This window comes from Zerene cesonia, chromosome 2 (genome assembly GCF_012273895.1).
Source record: "Zerene cesonia ecotype Mississippi chromosome 2, Zerene_cesonia_1.1, whole genome shotgun sequence".
Classification (NCBI taxonomy): domain Eukaryota; kingdom Metazoa; phylum Arthropoda; class Insecta; order Lepidoptera; family Pieridae; genus Zerene; species Zerene cesonia.
Window position 1 is genome coordinate 4,961,643 of NC_052103.1, and position 16,557 is coordinate 4,978,199.

Consider the following 16,557-nt stretch of genomic DNA (forward strand, 5'->3'; position numbering starts at 1 on the left):
TATATTTCAATTCTGAATACCCTAACTAAGGATACTAAAGATCTGATCGGCAATGAGATAAATTACACAATTAAGAAATAGTAAAAAGTTATATGCTTTGAAATACGTTCGAAATATAAATTATCGTGAAATAAATAAGGTAAAAGTATTTATACTGTAAGCTTAAAAAGTGAAAGGTAAATCGTCATCGAAAGTAGACACGAACATAAAGCATTCTATTACAAATCAACATACTATTACAAATCGAATCAAAATACAAATAAATTACAAATAATAAAGTCAGTTTTTTTATTTATAAGAACGAGGAATCCTCGTTCCATTAGCGTTTCTTTCAAATCTGGAATATCGTTTAATTTTTCTACTTGAAGACCATCTGAGAATTTCGACTCAAACTCGAATCATTTGAACATAATGTAAATACTTTTCTATCAATGTTCATCGTCTTTAATCTATATCACATACTTTTTGGTATAGTGTTTTGTGTTTTTATTTTGTTTATCTGTGGGCGTAATATGCGGAATACGCGCTATTGTGGCCTGTGTGTGGCTGATACCTGAAAATAAATAGGCAATGATATCATAAGCTTATTAAATAATATGAAATGCATTAACATTGTATATATCCACTCTTGTTTGAGTGATTCATAGAGTAATATTTTTAATTTTACGTTTTTTGAAGTAGATATCTATAATAAGTACATAACAGATATATAAAGGATCTGCCCATACTCCAAAATAGACTGAAGTACTTTACTCGGTTTGTAAAAGTATCACTCACCGTACGGGATGCGCATGCGCAGGATAGAGCGGGCCGCTGGAGCTCGGGTCGGCGGCGTAGGGCTGCGTCAGCGGGTAGGGCTCCGCGGGCTGGGGCTCGCGGCGCCGCGGGACACTGCGTTGGGGACTTTGCTCAGGGGGACTGGAAGTAAAGATGAAGTAAAAATCTCACTCATAATAAAAATCAAACGTATATTCTATTTTGTATTCCTTTTATACAGAGTATACGCATGGAAGTTATTGAATCCTACCGATTTAGAATAATAAGAAAAGCTTATGAAATATTGTATAGTCTCCGATCCTCAATTAGTAAGGATGTATGAAGTTTGAATTAAATCTAAACGTTTAAATTGGGTCATCCAATCTAAACAAGGGGTTACATAGAAATATACAGATGAAGCTAAATAAAGCTTATTAATTACGCTATAACTTTAATTGTATTTTATTCCAATCAAACTCACAACTAGTTCTTATAAACTTATGAAAAGCCACGTTTTGATATAAATTGAAATCAGTCATATGAAATTTAAATTCATATATTTTAGTTTAGAAACCGTATATGTCGGTACACTTTCTTGATATACATATACTATACCTTGTTCAAATAAATAACTAGAACAGCATAATTATTTTAACATAAAACTAAGCTATCTTAAAAAGTCAGAACTAGACCATATTTTATTGGGACCACACAGAAATCATCATCTTTCAATAAAAAAAATAATTAAAATCGGAACACTCACTTGACAGTTATGAGGTAACGAACCCAAAGAACTACAATCCTATGACAACCTTCTTTAAACCGGTTGAATATTATATCGCAATAGTAACAAGTACAAACATATATGCTTTCTAAGAAGATAGATAATGCTACAAGTATCGCTTCTATATTTTTTTTATAGTGAGGTTAACCTTGCATAGTTACTCACAGCCCCAGGGGAAGAGGTCGTGAGTTATGTCGGATTTCTACCGACTAAACCCCAACTGTGTTCTGTCGAGCCTCAGAAGTGAAAGGCCACGGGTACTTGTTGGATACGTCCACGACATTTCTACTATAATAATACTTTCATATCATTTAGATCATTAGTTCTGACAGCGTAATCCCGCCTTCGTAGGAGGAGTCGTGTTACATCGCTAATATATATTTTGACAAGCAATGACAAAAAGCCCAGATAACTTATACTCTAGTGTTATTAATTGATCGTACCAGGAAGATTCGAAAAGCTTGATAGTGTCCACATCTTTTGGTTTTTTGTGGACTGAATTTTTTGGCTTGTTGGGTGGTCAATTATGCGTTAAAACTGGCGTGTATTGCAATGATTTAATAATTTATAAAGCCCCTTAGATGCAATTGATAAAAATATTATAATATTATAATTAATGTATGGCGATTGCTGCGTCCCCCATTTCATAGAGAAGTATTTATCTTTTTTATTTCCTTAATTATGGGTTTTTATTTATCAATATTCTACATATCAATATTAGACACACACAATTATAACAAATACAGCAACAATACAATACGACAGAGCATGAGAACCTAATTATAAGAAAAAAAAAATTTTTTTCATAGTACATAAAAATCGGAAGCAGCTGGTCACCCTAACACGAGCCATTTTTGTCCCAAGTGTAACTTGCACACATGGCGTACCATTTTTTGCTGAACATTATTAATGACTAATTTGTTTATTATCAGAACTCCGAACGTATTTCGTAATGAATCACTTTCTATTGCAATGTAAACAAACACATTATTATTTTTAAGATAATTCAAGTGTAAACTTAATTTTCTAGTGAAATATCGTAATTAAGGTACAGTATTTGCGATTGTGTGAAAAATAACCAGAAAACGGAACCCTCCGTCTGCTTACTTTTATCTCTATTTTACCTCTATTTGCTTGTATTTTTGCGGACTTCGCGGTCCGTCCGTCTGTCTCCGTCTGTACCTCATGAACTGTGATAGTTGGTCAGTTGATATTTTCAGAGATTATCCGGTAAACAGCAAATAATAAAAAAACAAGGTAAGCAGTGGTTGGCACGGTCATAAATTGGATGGGTGACAAATTTCTTGCACTCACTCTGAGTCCGGCTCGCACGGGACCGATTATTTTCCTTTTTTAAACAAATGCTTCTTCGCATAAAATACTAGATTTCTTACGTACTTAGTAGATAAAATAATCAAGATAATATAATAAGATAATAAGAGCTCATCAGAGACCTGATTAACTCAACCGTCTGGCGAATTGAATAATTCACATACACAGAAATAAAAATTCTTGTAACTTCTGCTTCTAATCGAAACTTAATTTTTTAATGTTATTATTATATTATTTATATTTCTGTTAGTACCTAGATCGGCTCCATTCGATAGAGACTGTCGAAGGAGTTAATATGCTACCTAAAAGTTCCACTTTTGTCTGTCTTCTGTTGTCTTTCTTATACGGCGTAACGGAGAGATTTAGTTATATGATTGTTAAGAGGCAAGAGAGTTGCAGGCTTTGACCACTGTGAAACACGCCATTCCCACAGAAATTTCTTTTTACTACGCGGGCGGTATTGTTATTAAATCCTAAATAAACATATAGCGTTTTACCATGGCAAAATGTAGCATAAGCATGTCTATATAAATAAACGATATAAATAGCCCGAAACACAAAATCCTTACATACTTCCCGAGCCAAACCCTATAAAATGCGTCATTTTCCTATGTACTAGCATACAAGCTCCGTCCACACCACGCGATTGGATGATAACCAGATATGTTTACCTTTGCCGTGAGTAAATAATCACCTCTGTTAAATATCAAATGTATGTGCTTTGATTTTAGGTACATTTTTATACAATAAGCCGGATCGTAAGACGGGAGATTGACGATAACACACTGTATTGACCCACATAAACACAAGTTACACAAAGGACTAACAAAGAAACGCTTTCAATGCTTTTGAAAAACATTATTTAATGCGTGTTTTTTACGAATGACATAAACAAGATTTTAAAGAAGGGTATGGCATTATAACAATTGAATATTATCTCTATTCATTTTGATATTTGAATTCGATTTTTATAAGAAAACTAGCTGACCCGGGTAACGCTGTTGTGCCTTATTATTATCATTGAGGGTTACAAACAATAGATGTTGACTGAATCTCAGACCTACCCGATATACACACAAAATTTCATTTGAATCGGTCCACCCTTTTTGGAGGAATAACGTAACTAAAATAGTGACACGAGAATTTTATATAAGACTAGCTGCGCCCCGCGGTTTCACCCGCGTAAGTCCGCATCCCGTAGGAATATCGGGATAAAAAATAGATGTTGGCCGATTCTCAGACCTACCCAGTATGCTTACCAAATTTCAGAGGAATCGGTCAAGCCGTTTCGGAGGAGTATGGCAACGAAAACTGTGACACGAGAATTTTATATATATAGACTAGCTGCACCCGGCAAACGCTGTTCTGCCTTACTCTGATCATTTAAAGGTATGAAAAATAGATGTTAGCCGATTCTCAAACATACCCGATATGCACACAAAATTTCATAAGAATCGGTCAAGCCGTTTCGGAGGAGTATGGCAACGAAAACTGTGACATGAGAATTTTATATATTAGAGAAAATATAAGATAGATTTTTCAAGATTCAAAACTACAAAAACTTTTAATTGTCGTTGTTCTATGGCGCGCAGATGTTTTTATTTTGGCGGGAACGGATGACATCTCCCGTCCGCCATAACTGTCACCTAACTCTTTACTCTATGGCGAGCTCGTAAAACTAAATTGTCACCGGCTGCTGAAAAGTGCTTTAAGCTCCACAAAATTGCTTTGTGCTCAATTTAATCAGTACCGTGTGTCTGATTCATAGCTTAGTTGTTGTGACACTACTGTGGTTAATTTGACGTTTCCCATATTTATTTCCTGCCTTAAATTTTAAATTCGACCATAAAGTTTTACGTTATGTTTTTATGGATTTACAAGTATTATCATATCTTGAAATATGTCTCAGTTTCATGCTTTTTGTTACATCAGAAATAAAGGTTTTTACTTTGGTTTGAAACATTGAAGAAAAATCTTATCAACTATGAATGGTTATTTATATTGCGTTCGAAGTTAATTCTATAAACATAAAAAATAGAATACATACCAGTCGTCCGGGTCGCAATCTCGGAAACCTTTCGCAAATGGATTACTTGCTATCTTTAATTGTGTTATCTGAAAGAAATATTAATTGATTTGAGAGAATACAGTAAGACTTATATTGAACGATTACAATATGCCGTGATATGCCAGAGATACAACTTAAAATAGCCTCTATTTGACACAACAGAAATTACATTTTACCAAAATTGCTACGAGAACTGGTTTAAAATAAACTTACCCTATGATTCTGATAAGCTGTGACCGCAGTGAACCCGGTCTCCGGGAATATGAACGTACGGTAGGGCACTGTACCCGGGGCGGAGCTCTGTCCGTCCCCGGGCAAATAAACCACATGCAACCGGGGCTGGTAGCGGTGCATGGAGTTTAGGATTATCTGTGGAATAATGAATGCCATGAACCGTGAAAATTAAGAGTGTTACATAGTTAAACTACCACGTGTCCTTAGCGAATGTGAATCTTTTCAAATAAGTAAAAATATAACATTATATTGGACTTAACTATGGACCAATATCCTCAAACACATCTCAATACTACTATTGAGAAATGTTAGCAGAATATAGAAAAATAATGGAAGTATTTTTAAATTATCCTTTAAACTTTAATATTATTAATTAAATTTTACCGTTTAATAAAATTGGTTAAAATAAAAGCTACGCGAAACTTAATCGTTATATAAGATTAGTATCTTCAGATTAGTATATCAGCTGAGCTGCGTAATTAAAACTTTGTCTGTGCAGTAAGTATTTCTACATCTTATGTATTATTTTGTACTTAAGCTGCATCACTTAGTATCATCAAAATCCATTTAGTGGTTTTCTTGTGAAAGAATGACAAACTAACATTCTCACAAACTTTCGAGGTTAGTTAGTAGGACTAGTGGAATTATTGTACGTTTAAGATTATCAAGTTATCCTCGAATCACAATAGATAATGATGAATCTTATTATATCATATCCAAAGCTATACTCCAAATTAAAACAAACGCCTATTTGTGTACAATTACATAAAGGTTAAATCCCAATATAATCTAATATTTATTTGTTTGTAATATTTAGTTATTACTGTTTTATTTCTTACATTTGCTCTCAAACTCCATAAATTGTCTCTATCTATCCTTTATCTTTAAAAACACCCACAAACACACACCCACACAAACACATACACAAATTGCCATCCTCCATCAATCGACACGATATACATACATGTCCATTGTCATCCAGCTGGTTGTTCGTAAGTTTGAGCTTATCGAAGGACACGAGTTGCCGCATCCAGTGCGCGCCGGCGGCGGGCGAGTCCGGGTGCACGTGGATGCGCGGTGGGGACACCGGGTCCGCCTTGCCGGCTACCACCCAGCTCGAACTGTCACGCAGATAAATTTACAATTTAACTATTTTAGGTTCAGTATTTTTGTTCGTTCGTTCCTATACTCCTTTACGGCTGGACCGATTCTCATATAATTTTGTGTGAATGTCGGTCTGTGTGAATGATACCCCAAAATAAGTTATAAATATTTACACTGCCACTCACAAGACAATATCATCTGCGTATCTTCCAATTCCTCGATTAGTCTAGTTGGGTTAAGTTAGGTAGATAAGTATATAAATGTAACTAATTCTTATGAATATATAATTCGTATATTAGTCTGTGAACTAGAATAAGAAGGCACAAACCTATGAAACGCATAGCGGTATCTCTTATCATCCAAGGGTACAAAGTCCACCAGCAACAGATACTCCGCATTGGGCAGAAGCCCAGAGAGCCTGGCCTGCAAAGCTGGGAACATTCTCCTCCCTGCCTTGGTGACGATCATCTCTGTACCCAGCTCGTGAAAACTCCTCCATAGCGCTGCTAATTCTAAGGATGCTGTACAACGCGCGACGGCTGGGTGTAGCGTAACGTTTTGGTTTGATACCTACGCAATGGATATATGTACTTTGTTATTAGTGACTTTGTCTTTGGACTCAAATAATTCTTGATTTGACACCGGGTTCGACAATTATTCTATACAGATAGAAAGGTTCAGAATCACATAAAAATGTGCGCATTTACAGAAAAAGCTTTTTGAATTATTCTTTCTTAGAGGCAATAAATGGTACAAAATATACAAAACACTTGTTGACATTATGAAGTCGATTAAGACACAAAGTAAATTTTTGTACATACCAGCTTCACTTCAACTACACTTTCAAATAAATAAAATAAGTAATTGTTATTGTTGTTAAGAAGTCATTGTTTACATTGGGTCATACCAAATAAACATACTGTCATCTATAAATATAGGGAACTGTAAATTTTGACAATCTTGTGTTATCTGTGGTACTCTTCCATTTATAATAAAACCGTTCTGAATGCGTTTAACGAATTCCACGTGTTCAATTCATTTCATTAGTAATGTTACGTCATAAAAAATGAAAAAAATAAATCTGGTTACCGGCATTCTTGGTGGTGGTTGCGGTGGTGGGGGCGCCACCTGCGCTCCATGGTCCCTGCAAGTACTCTCGCTGAGGGCCTGCAGCGGGGAGTACGTGCTTCTCGAACATACTGCGCTCTAGTTAAACAAATACAATCGGATAATTAATAATAACGTAATTCATTTATTACTCTATCGTTTTAGAGTCGGGGATTAAGACAAAGTCCACAGTCAAACTAAATATGTACATACATCCGTATAAATCACAGGTGCGTTAACATCTCTCGGTGTGTTTAGTAGCGAGGGTAGCGCAGGGAGCTGATCTTGGTCACGGCTGACACGTTCAGCGAGTGACTGCAGGTAGGCGCCTCGAGGAAACTGGCTTGATACGACACCTGGGACAAAATTTTAAATGAGAATCTATACCTGAGAAATAGAAAGCAAAATCTCTAATGTTCGGTTTTTGTTGAGATTAATTACACATTTCACTTATTTCTCATTGATTTGTTTAAGTAATTGTTCGGTTAGTAAGCACTTACGTTACGTGTAACATGTCTTGTGTGTCTGGTAAAAATGACCAAATATCGACACCATTTACCAATCCATATATGTCATTAATTTCATCAAAAATAAATATATTATGTAGCTTTAAAGAACAAAAAAATGCTTTTATTTTATAATCTGCTAAATGGTTTTACTTGGTCTTAAACAGAGTACCTATACGTAAATGAATTATTTAATCATGGCAATTCTAAACTGTTACTTTATCTGTTTAAATTTGTCTGTTTAAACAATATACATACAGACATACAGAGGAAGCTTATTAAAGCGTGTTATAAAAATATAACTTTAAAATCGAGCAGTGTGGTCTACTATTAAGGTAGATAGGTATCACATAATATTAAACAAAGTCGCTTTCTCAGTCTGTCCGTCTTTCTCAGTCTGTCCCTATTCCTTATGTATGTATGCTAAAATTTTTAAAACTACCCAACGGATTGTGATAAGGTTTTTTTTTTATATAAGAGGTTTTTATGTATAATAACATCTATTAAACTAGTAGGAGTATAAAATAAAATATAATAGTTTAAAAAAACTAAAAAACACGCTTTAACAAAAATCATATTTTGCAAATTGAAAACTGGAATAATTTTATCAAATTAGTGTATTGTCATCGGTCCTCAATAAATCTACAAAGTTTGAACGAAATCTGGCCGTTTAAAGTGAGTCAAAATCGCGCCTAAAGAAGTCGGTTACAAACAAACAAACATACAAACAAACATACAAACAAACATACAAACATACAGGTGAAGCTAATAAGAAGCGTGTAATAATTAAACAACTATAGCCTTTTTGTTTGTAATACGCACTATGTAGCATCTTATACCTTTAAACGAGCAATTCTTGTATATATATATATAATTGGAATCTCGGAATCGGCTCCAACGATTTTTATGAAATTTAGTATATAGGGGGTTTCGGGGGCGATAAATCGATCTAGCTAGGATTTTTTTTTAGAAAATGTCATATTCGTGTTTTATTCGTGTTTTTTTTCCTGACATCTATTGGTGAATAATAATACTATTTTGCTTCGTAGATAGCTGGACAACTGAAATAACACATAGGCACTTTTTATACCGATGTTCCTACGGGATACGGACTTACGCGGTTTCAACCGCGGGTCACAGCTAGTGTATATAATACGTAACTATGTATTAACTGTACTGTATTTAATTCCACGAAACAATCGTTTTGCATTAATGATGTACAATTAAAACATTCACATCTTACCTTTCTATTGTTTTGTACTGATTACAGTGAACATTACACTGAATTAATCACGTAATATTAACTATATGTCACTCTGTTTACTGATACTTTTAATGAATTTTTCTTGTAGTTGTATTTTCAAAACACTAAAACAAATATGATATCTAGATACACATAAACCAATAGTCAATTCAGAATAAATATACCGCCGGTGAGCGTCACTTTACTGTAAATTGGCACCAACGAACCGCTAGTCAAATTACATAAAAAAGGTAACAAATCCAAGCAAAAGATAACAAACAACCCCATAAAAATCGTAAACGTCCACTCTCAGGCGGACATCTCACTCAACTAATTGGTATAATGGCGGGAAATTCAAAACGCAGTCAAAATGGCTGCAATTATTTCATCGCCGGTTGTCAAGACAAGGATTATAAATAAGGCGGGTGATGAAAACTATACTTACGTAGAAACGACAATGATCTTCGGTTTATTTTGAGAATATTTTTATTATTCCTTTACGTTCACTTGAGACGTTAGTCAGTTATTGTCTAATGCAGAGATTTTCTTTGCTTTTCTAGGAAGTATCAATCTCAGATTATTAGAAACTATGTATTATATTTAAAATAAATTTATGTATTGTTGCGAACTAGCAGTGTCGCACGGTTTTAGTAGACGATCCGTCCCAGCTTCAACCGCAGTGCATTTTTCTATCCATTACAACCTTCCTCGTTTCTTAAACAACGTTAAAAAACATTGCCATATTGGTCGAGCCGTTCTCTAGTTTTTCGCTTAGCAACATATTTAGCAATTTATTATTATTTACATAGGTATATTGTTACATAAGCCACCAATTATTAGGATTTGGATTAAGAATTAACTTTAATACCTGGAACAAGTTCAAATAAACAATTTGAAAAAATAGCTCTTGATTCATAAATTTTTCAAAATTGAAATAATTTTGAATACTCGTAAAATGTTTTGGTAAAAAATTGCATTTTAAATTATCTAATTGGCTTTATTATTAGTTCAGTTTCAGTTATCAAATTCATATTTCGAATTTTCGATTGTTTGATAATTCAATATAACTTTTATTCAAATTGTATTACATTTGATACACCATCTGCTTGTATTAAGTTACCTAAAATATATATTATATTTTACCCTTTTTCAGAAAATATGTTTATATGAAAGAAACAACAAAAACTTTTTATTTATACAACCAGCGATGAAAACCATAAAAACAACATTTATTTCGATACATGTTGTCACTTATGCGATCATTAGTGACTTTAACATAAAAAATGGTTAAAAAGTATGTTCTCAAAACGACACGAAGCATAATGTTCAATAAACAATATACTTTATTACACATAGATATATGGCGCATTTATCAGTTGGAAGTAATAATTTCTGGCATCCGTTGCACAATAATTGTCACTTATTATTATTTGTACGCTGTAATACCAGCGTCACATTCGCTCCTAAATCATAACACAAAAGTGTATACGTGCAACTCTGCATATTATAACGAAATTAATGACGTTGCTGTTTTCAGTGCCGGCCTTATAAAACAGCTATATGTAAATTATCAATTATTTATTTTCACACAAACCTTCTTTTGACTAAATAGCGAAATAAATGTGTTAAGAAAGGAGTTTTAAATTTTATGTACTTACAGTACAACCTAGTATAGTTTTATGTTATCCGTGGTACAACTTATGTCAAAGATTGTATAGACATGACACTTTTCCAATTAACGTGAAACTAAAACTAAAATTTCCATTTTGTATCCACTATATTATTATACAAACTATTACGTTAAATATATCGCTAAAATGAGATAGTGTATTCCAAAAAGGATGCATCAAAGAAGGATTTTCTATACATTTTGTTTCATTGGAAGAGTTTATTCTCTCTATAAATCTAAATAAACCTCAATGTTATAGAGGACGACTTCAAAGTGTAACGTCCGTTCCACTCCAATTACTTTTATGACCCAGCACTTGCCAAATGTATTGATAATTTAATTATAGCACAATTCGTGAATAATAGAACAGTCATTAATTAAGAATGCTTATTCAACATTGATTAGTGCACTGCTGTGTAGTATTTCAAACAGCGACTCTGTTTTACGTTTATACTTATCTTAGCGATCCGACACACCTTCACCCGTTACGTATATAGTCATTTACATGATAGGAATCACGTATATATAATCCAATAGAAAAAAATAAGTTAAGAATAAATTATTATTATATTTATTGAACAGATTTCAAAATCACTCGGAAGCTAGTAGCCAAGGTTGGTAGGCAATAGATAGGTATGCTGTATGTTACTATTTATACTATGTAGTAAGGAGGTAGTATTTGGCTATTATCTATTAACACTAGGCTTTATTTGTACTGACGGTGAAAGACGACTGAGAAGATAGTAATCTAATTCGTTCCTTCGGTATGTGGAAGTCGGTTAATAAAATTACTGGATATAATTTGTTACGTATGTTCGCAAGTATCGATTACAGATAAAAATCAACATAATTACAATAACGTCGAAATAATTTTCGCACAGTTTTTTTTTCTGAAAAAACGAGTAATAAATAAAAATTACTTTTTTTATCATACGGCGGATTTTGTCTCTGAAAACGCTTTTAGTTTTATTACTGGCTATTTGAACGTTCGGACAATTTTAATTTTTATTAAAAGTAATCACTAGCTGTAACTTGCGGCTACATTCGCGTAGTACCCGGGTAAAATGTAGCCTATGTGCAGTTTCAAATTATAATCTATCTCTATACCAAATTTCATACAGATACGATAAGCTGTTTTCGCGTGAAACGGTAACAAACATCTACACATCCATCCATCCATCCGTTTATTATATTAGTAGGATACTTTGTTGCTTTATTGACTCGTAACACAATTTATTTCAGTAAAAAATTGGCAGGCTTGTCAACCCACCAGCTCAATTTCCCGCTATGTCATAAAAAAACTAGGTACTCTCGCACGCATAAGCGTAGAATCAAGGAGTCCTGGGTTCAATTCCAAGTTAAGACTGATAAAACATTGTCTCATATTCATAGGACACAGATGACTGACTGACCTTAACTGCGAAGAAAATCGATCAATGCAACCAATGCTTAATGCATTCGCCATTACACTTCAAAGGCACCCGGGAACTCACACTCTCGAAAGCTCTACACAACTCATCACACATTGTAAAAAGCTCATACAATTCGACCTAAAACAATCATGATGCAGTGGAACAAATTGTGTCATTAATAAACGCATAACGACTGTCTAATTACACAATAGCAGGTACGCGGCCAATTATTGTCGTCTCTTATAGCACAAATGAAGTCGCTTCCTAAACAATAAATCCGCATTGATTGAACGCTATAAATCTCCGGGTGAGGGCGCCTTGTAGGGTTGTCTCCTTGAAATTATTTTGTTTTTATCAGTAACATCAGTCTTGAGTCACTCTTATAACTAAATATAACTAATCATATGCAATATTGTTTCATTCATTACATAATACCATTCTCGTACAAATACTAACGACAGCAAACGACATAAGCAGCATGCATCTATCATGCTCCAAGGAAAAGGATATGAGACTCCGGCTCCCCCACTCACCGTACGAAACACAATAGCATGCTATTATTTCACACCAGTTTTCTGTGGGGGTATGGTACTTTCCCCGTGCTGAGCTGGCTCAATTCATACCGAAGTGTGCTCGACTTCCACATAAGAACACTACACGTTTTGAAAGAACGAGGACAAAACACATTACTTGAAAAATTATCCTACAAATTTACATCATGCTTAATTCTGATACAGGTATCATTGATACAATAAAATAATAAGTAAGGTAGCAACCCTGTTAGTAACCCAACACGTGTAGCTCAGTCGTTACCACGACACACTGATTTACGTACCCTTAACCACTTCATATTGCCACACCGAATATACTCAAATGCATCGTTGTGCACTTTAACGTTATTTCTGTGGGAATATAGATTTTTAAGTAGGCGGATTGAGGTGGTCAGTTCCCACTGCATTCCTTAGCCATGAGTTAACGTAAATAACGAAACGAAAAGCGGAGAGTTAGTTATGTATAAAAAATATATAAATTCATGACACGTGCCGTAATATCAGAATATATTGACTTAATACTTTTATGACATGATTCTTTTGTTCATTCACATATTATCGCGAGTAAAGTTCTCGCGATATGAGAACTATCTATTTTGTTATGTATATGTCAATAATATGTCTTAAATGATATTATGTTTTTACTAACAAATCTATATCTTATCTTCCTACTGTGTATATAATATTAAAAAGATATTCATCATTTTCAGCGAATATTCTTCGAAACTTTGGTACGACGTGAATAAAGTAAAACTGTGTTGGCCCTTAGATTTTGATCGATTCTTAATATCAAACTGCACTACACTGAACTGTCAGATCGTTTGTAATAACTATTCTTGCATTGTTTATCTTTGCATACAACGAACCCTGTTATAACGAGCTGTAACAGATTTACAAAACGACGAGCACAATTTTCAGCACAGATTAGCACAGAGCTCAACTTTGATCAGGGTTTGTGTCAACATTACAAGCATAGCTCATTAAGAAGCCAATCGTTGGACGTCACTATGGAGCGTTCTTTCGTGGACGATACAGTATGCAGGTCAATGCGTGCTCATTTACATTAACAATGACATTTATCATGGCTTTTCCAGAAGAATATAAATAACAGACTGGTGGATTTTGAAGATTGATAAGCTATCGTTACTTTTTGGTATCTAAGTTAGAACCGTACGACCGACAAAGATGAAGTTATGTAGTACAAATTAAGCTGTCGGTCATATTATTGGTCAAAGTGCATATACATTTCGTTTAGGGCTTTTATGAAAATCACGGAGATACGTTTCCTTGTATTAGTTAGAATTTTTTGATCACATTTTTCAGTTGTCAATTATTTTTTTATATTACATACATTTTAAGTATATGCTATAGTTCGGTATACATATTAGTATATTGAGAATAGAAGCTGAGGCGTTAAAACATTCCTAGTGGTACAAAATACTCAGGTGCGTGTTATGATTATATAGTTATATTTTGAATTTTAATTTCACGAAAAATCTTGCAATAAAGAATCTTTGGACATTCCCGAACTCTCCCTTTTTCCCTCTTTATCCCTCAAAATCGATACAAGTAACGCCAATTGTGGAACAGTAGCTAATGTGTGTGGTATAAATATTTGCTTCTCTGCATTTGTTCCCAGAATATCGGGTAGATGTCGCTGTCAGTGGATCCCGATGTTTTGACTGCTGATTGACTGATGCTGCCAACAGAGTTCTATCTTGGGATCGATTCTAGATACCTGAAAATCTATCGATGTGACCAGATGTTTCTAGAACGCGAATAGCAACTTTATGATGTGACCATAAACGATATTAATTTATGCGAACTGCTTTATATTCTATAATTTTCCTAATATCCTTAGAATTAACGCTACGTATAAATCGCTATGATGTTATAGGGATTTATTTTCTTTTATTATTTATTTTCAACAATAAATACTGTTCAACATAGTTAAAATTTACGGAACATAATATTTAAATTATCATTATCCGTTAAAATTTTCAAACAAACGTATGAAGAACTATAAACAGAAGAATAAGTCCCAAATTTTCTCACACAGCATAAAAATACTTTTTATAAATTACTTATTTTAAGTCATGCATATTACTTTCTCTGTTCATTATAAAGATCATTATAGGAACAAAGACTACTCTTGCTACAAACCCCTGTAATATTTGCATTGCACATTGCATTTGAAGCCTCCCATACAAATCGACTATATTATCGACCATAGACAATAGACAACAAATTTTAAACATATGTGTCATCTCATAAACAATTTTGAAACGTATCTCCAAGACTTAGAATGCATAATAGGCTGTTTACAGTAAACATTGCACGCGCCGTCGCTGTTGCTAATGGTGATTTGTGTCCCAAGCCTCGTTAGCTGCCACCGATGCAATAATGTTGCTGTTACGAACTATTTCAGTTCTAGAAACATATTTTGACTATGTTTATCTAGATTTATATGAACCGCAATATTTACTGCTAACTCGCTTATTATCTTCTAGGGTACTCCCTAGAATAATAATGTCGAACACAGAGTAATATTTAAAAACTAGCTGTTCTGCGCGGTGTCATTCGTTTATTCTAGTGGTATATAAGTGCTAAATATCATCAAAAGCCACTCAGTGGTTTTCGCGTGAATGTGTACAAACATAAGGACCAAAAATACAAATAATAATATAAAAATAATCATACAAACTTTCGCGTTTATAATATTAGAAGGATATTTCAATGTAGGATAACTGTGAAGTATCTGCGTACAGATATAATATTAAGCCAACATATTTACTTTCATCGTTTAACATACTGCATTCTAAATCCAATCGCAAAATCTGCATCTTATTTCAAAATCAACGACGAACCTATAATTGCGAAACGCGATACACGAACAATTTAAATACATCATTTTATTACGTATAATTCATATAAATACGCTTTAATGAACAATGCACAACAATTTGTATGTATGATACCACCCCAATGAGTTTGATTTACGGGGCGAAGCAGGTCGTCACTTCCCGCCTACATTCATAACTCTGTCACATCGCTCACAGAAGTGCGAACGCGATTATCCCAATAATTAATTTAAGACTACATTCTGAGTTAAACCAGAAACTAGCGAGGTATTCGACTCGGCTACATTTGAATTGTAATTTGACTTTCTTTTGTTCTGTATACCACAGATAACATAATACTATATTGGATACTAAACTATTTGTTGAAAAAATATCTTTAAGGGTAAATAGACGCTCCGACAGAAACCATTCTTCCTTAAAAAGGACGGAGGAGAAAGTAAGAAATTCATCTATAGACGACATTTAACACATAAATCGACCAATTGTATTAACAATTAATTGAATTCGATTATTCCTTTTGATTTCATAAATTGTTTACGAAAATTAAATATAATCTCCCAGTGAATGGGTACAAATATTAAATTATTAAGTTCCCTCAAATAATATAGAAATTTAAGGATATAGAAATTAAAAAATTATTAATATTCATTCATCATCCAAATATTTGACCATAAAAGGGAAAACAACATCTTACACAATCCTTTTCCATCCGACTGTACCACCGTAATTGAGTGCGCTCAGATATTTTTTGCCTCGAGTGTACGATTTATATGTTTGACATTTAGTGGAATTTCCTCCAATAAATTTGAAGATTGGAATAAATAACCCTGCACTCGTGTTACTAACTTATCTCAACGTTACAAATTAACCAAATTTTAGTTTTTTTATATTGTATTTATATGACCAAACAGAACAGAGTGGGTAGCTGAG

At 33.8% G+C, this 16,557-nt stretch overlaps 1 protein-coding gene across 1 annotated transcript in view; it reads right to left on the reverse strand.

Annotated features, from left to right (window-relative positions):
- Nucleotides 1-242: 242 nt before the first annotated feature.
- The window catches only part of LOC119834207 (T-box transcription factor TBX1-like), a 26,523-nt gene continuing 10,208 nt past the window's right edge, over nt 243-16,557 (reverse strand). The window contains exons 2-9 of the mRNA XM_038358542.1: nt 7,599-7,741; nt 7,368-7,484; nt 6,607-6,848; nt 6,139-6,295; nt 5,154-5,309; nt 4,920-4,987; nt 778-918; nt 243-553 (exon numbers count right to left, since the gene is read on the reverse strand). Coding sequence (XP_038214470.1) covers nt 496-553; nt 778-918; nt 4,920-4,987; nt 5,154-5,309; nt 6,139-6,295; nt 6,607-6,848; nt 7,368-7,484; nt 7,599-7,741 — 1,082 coding nt within the window. The 3' untranslated portion in view covers nt 243-495. The remainder of the gene's footprint in view (nt 554-777; nt 919-4,919; nt 4,988-5,153; nt 5,310-6,138; nt 6,296-6,606; nt 6,849-7,367; nt 7,485-7,598; nt 7,742-16,557) is intronic.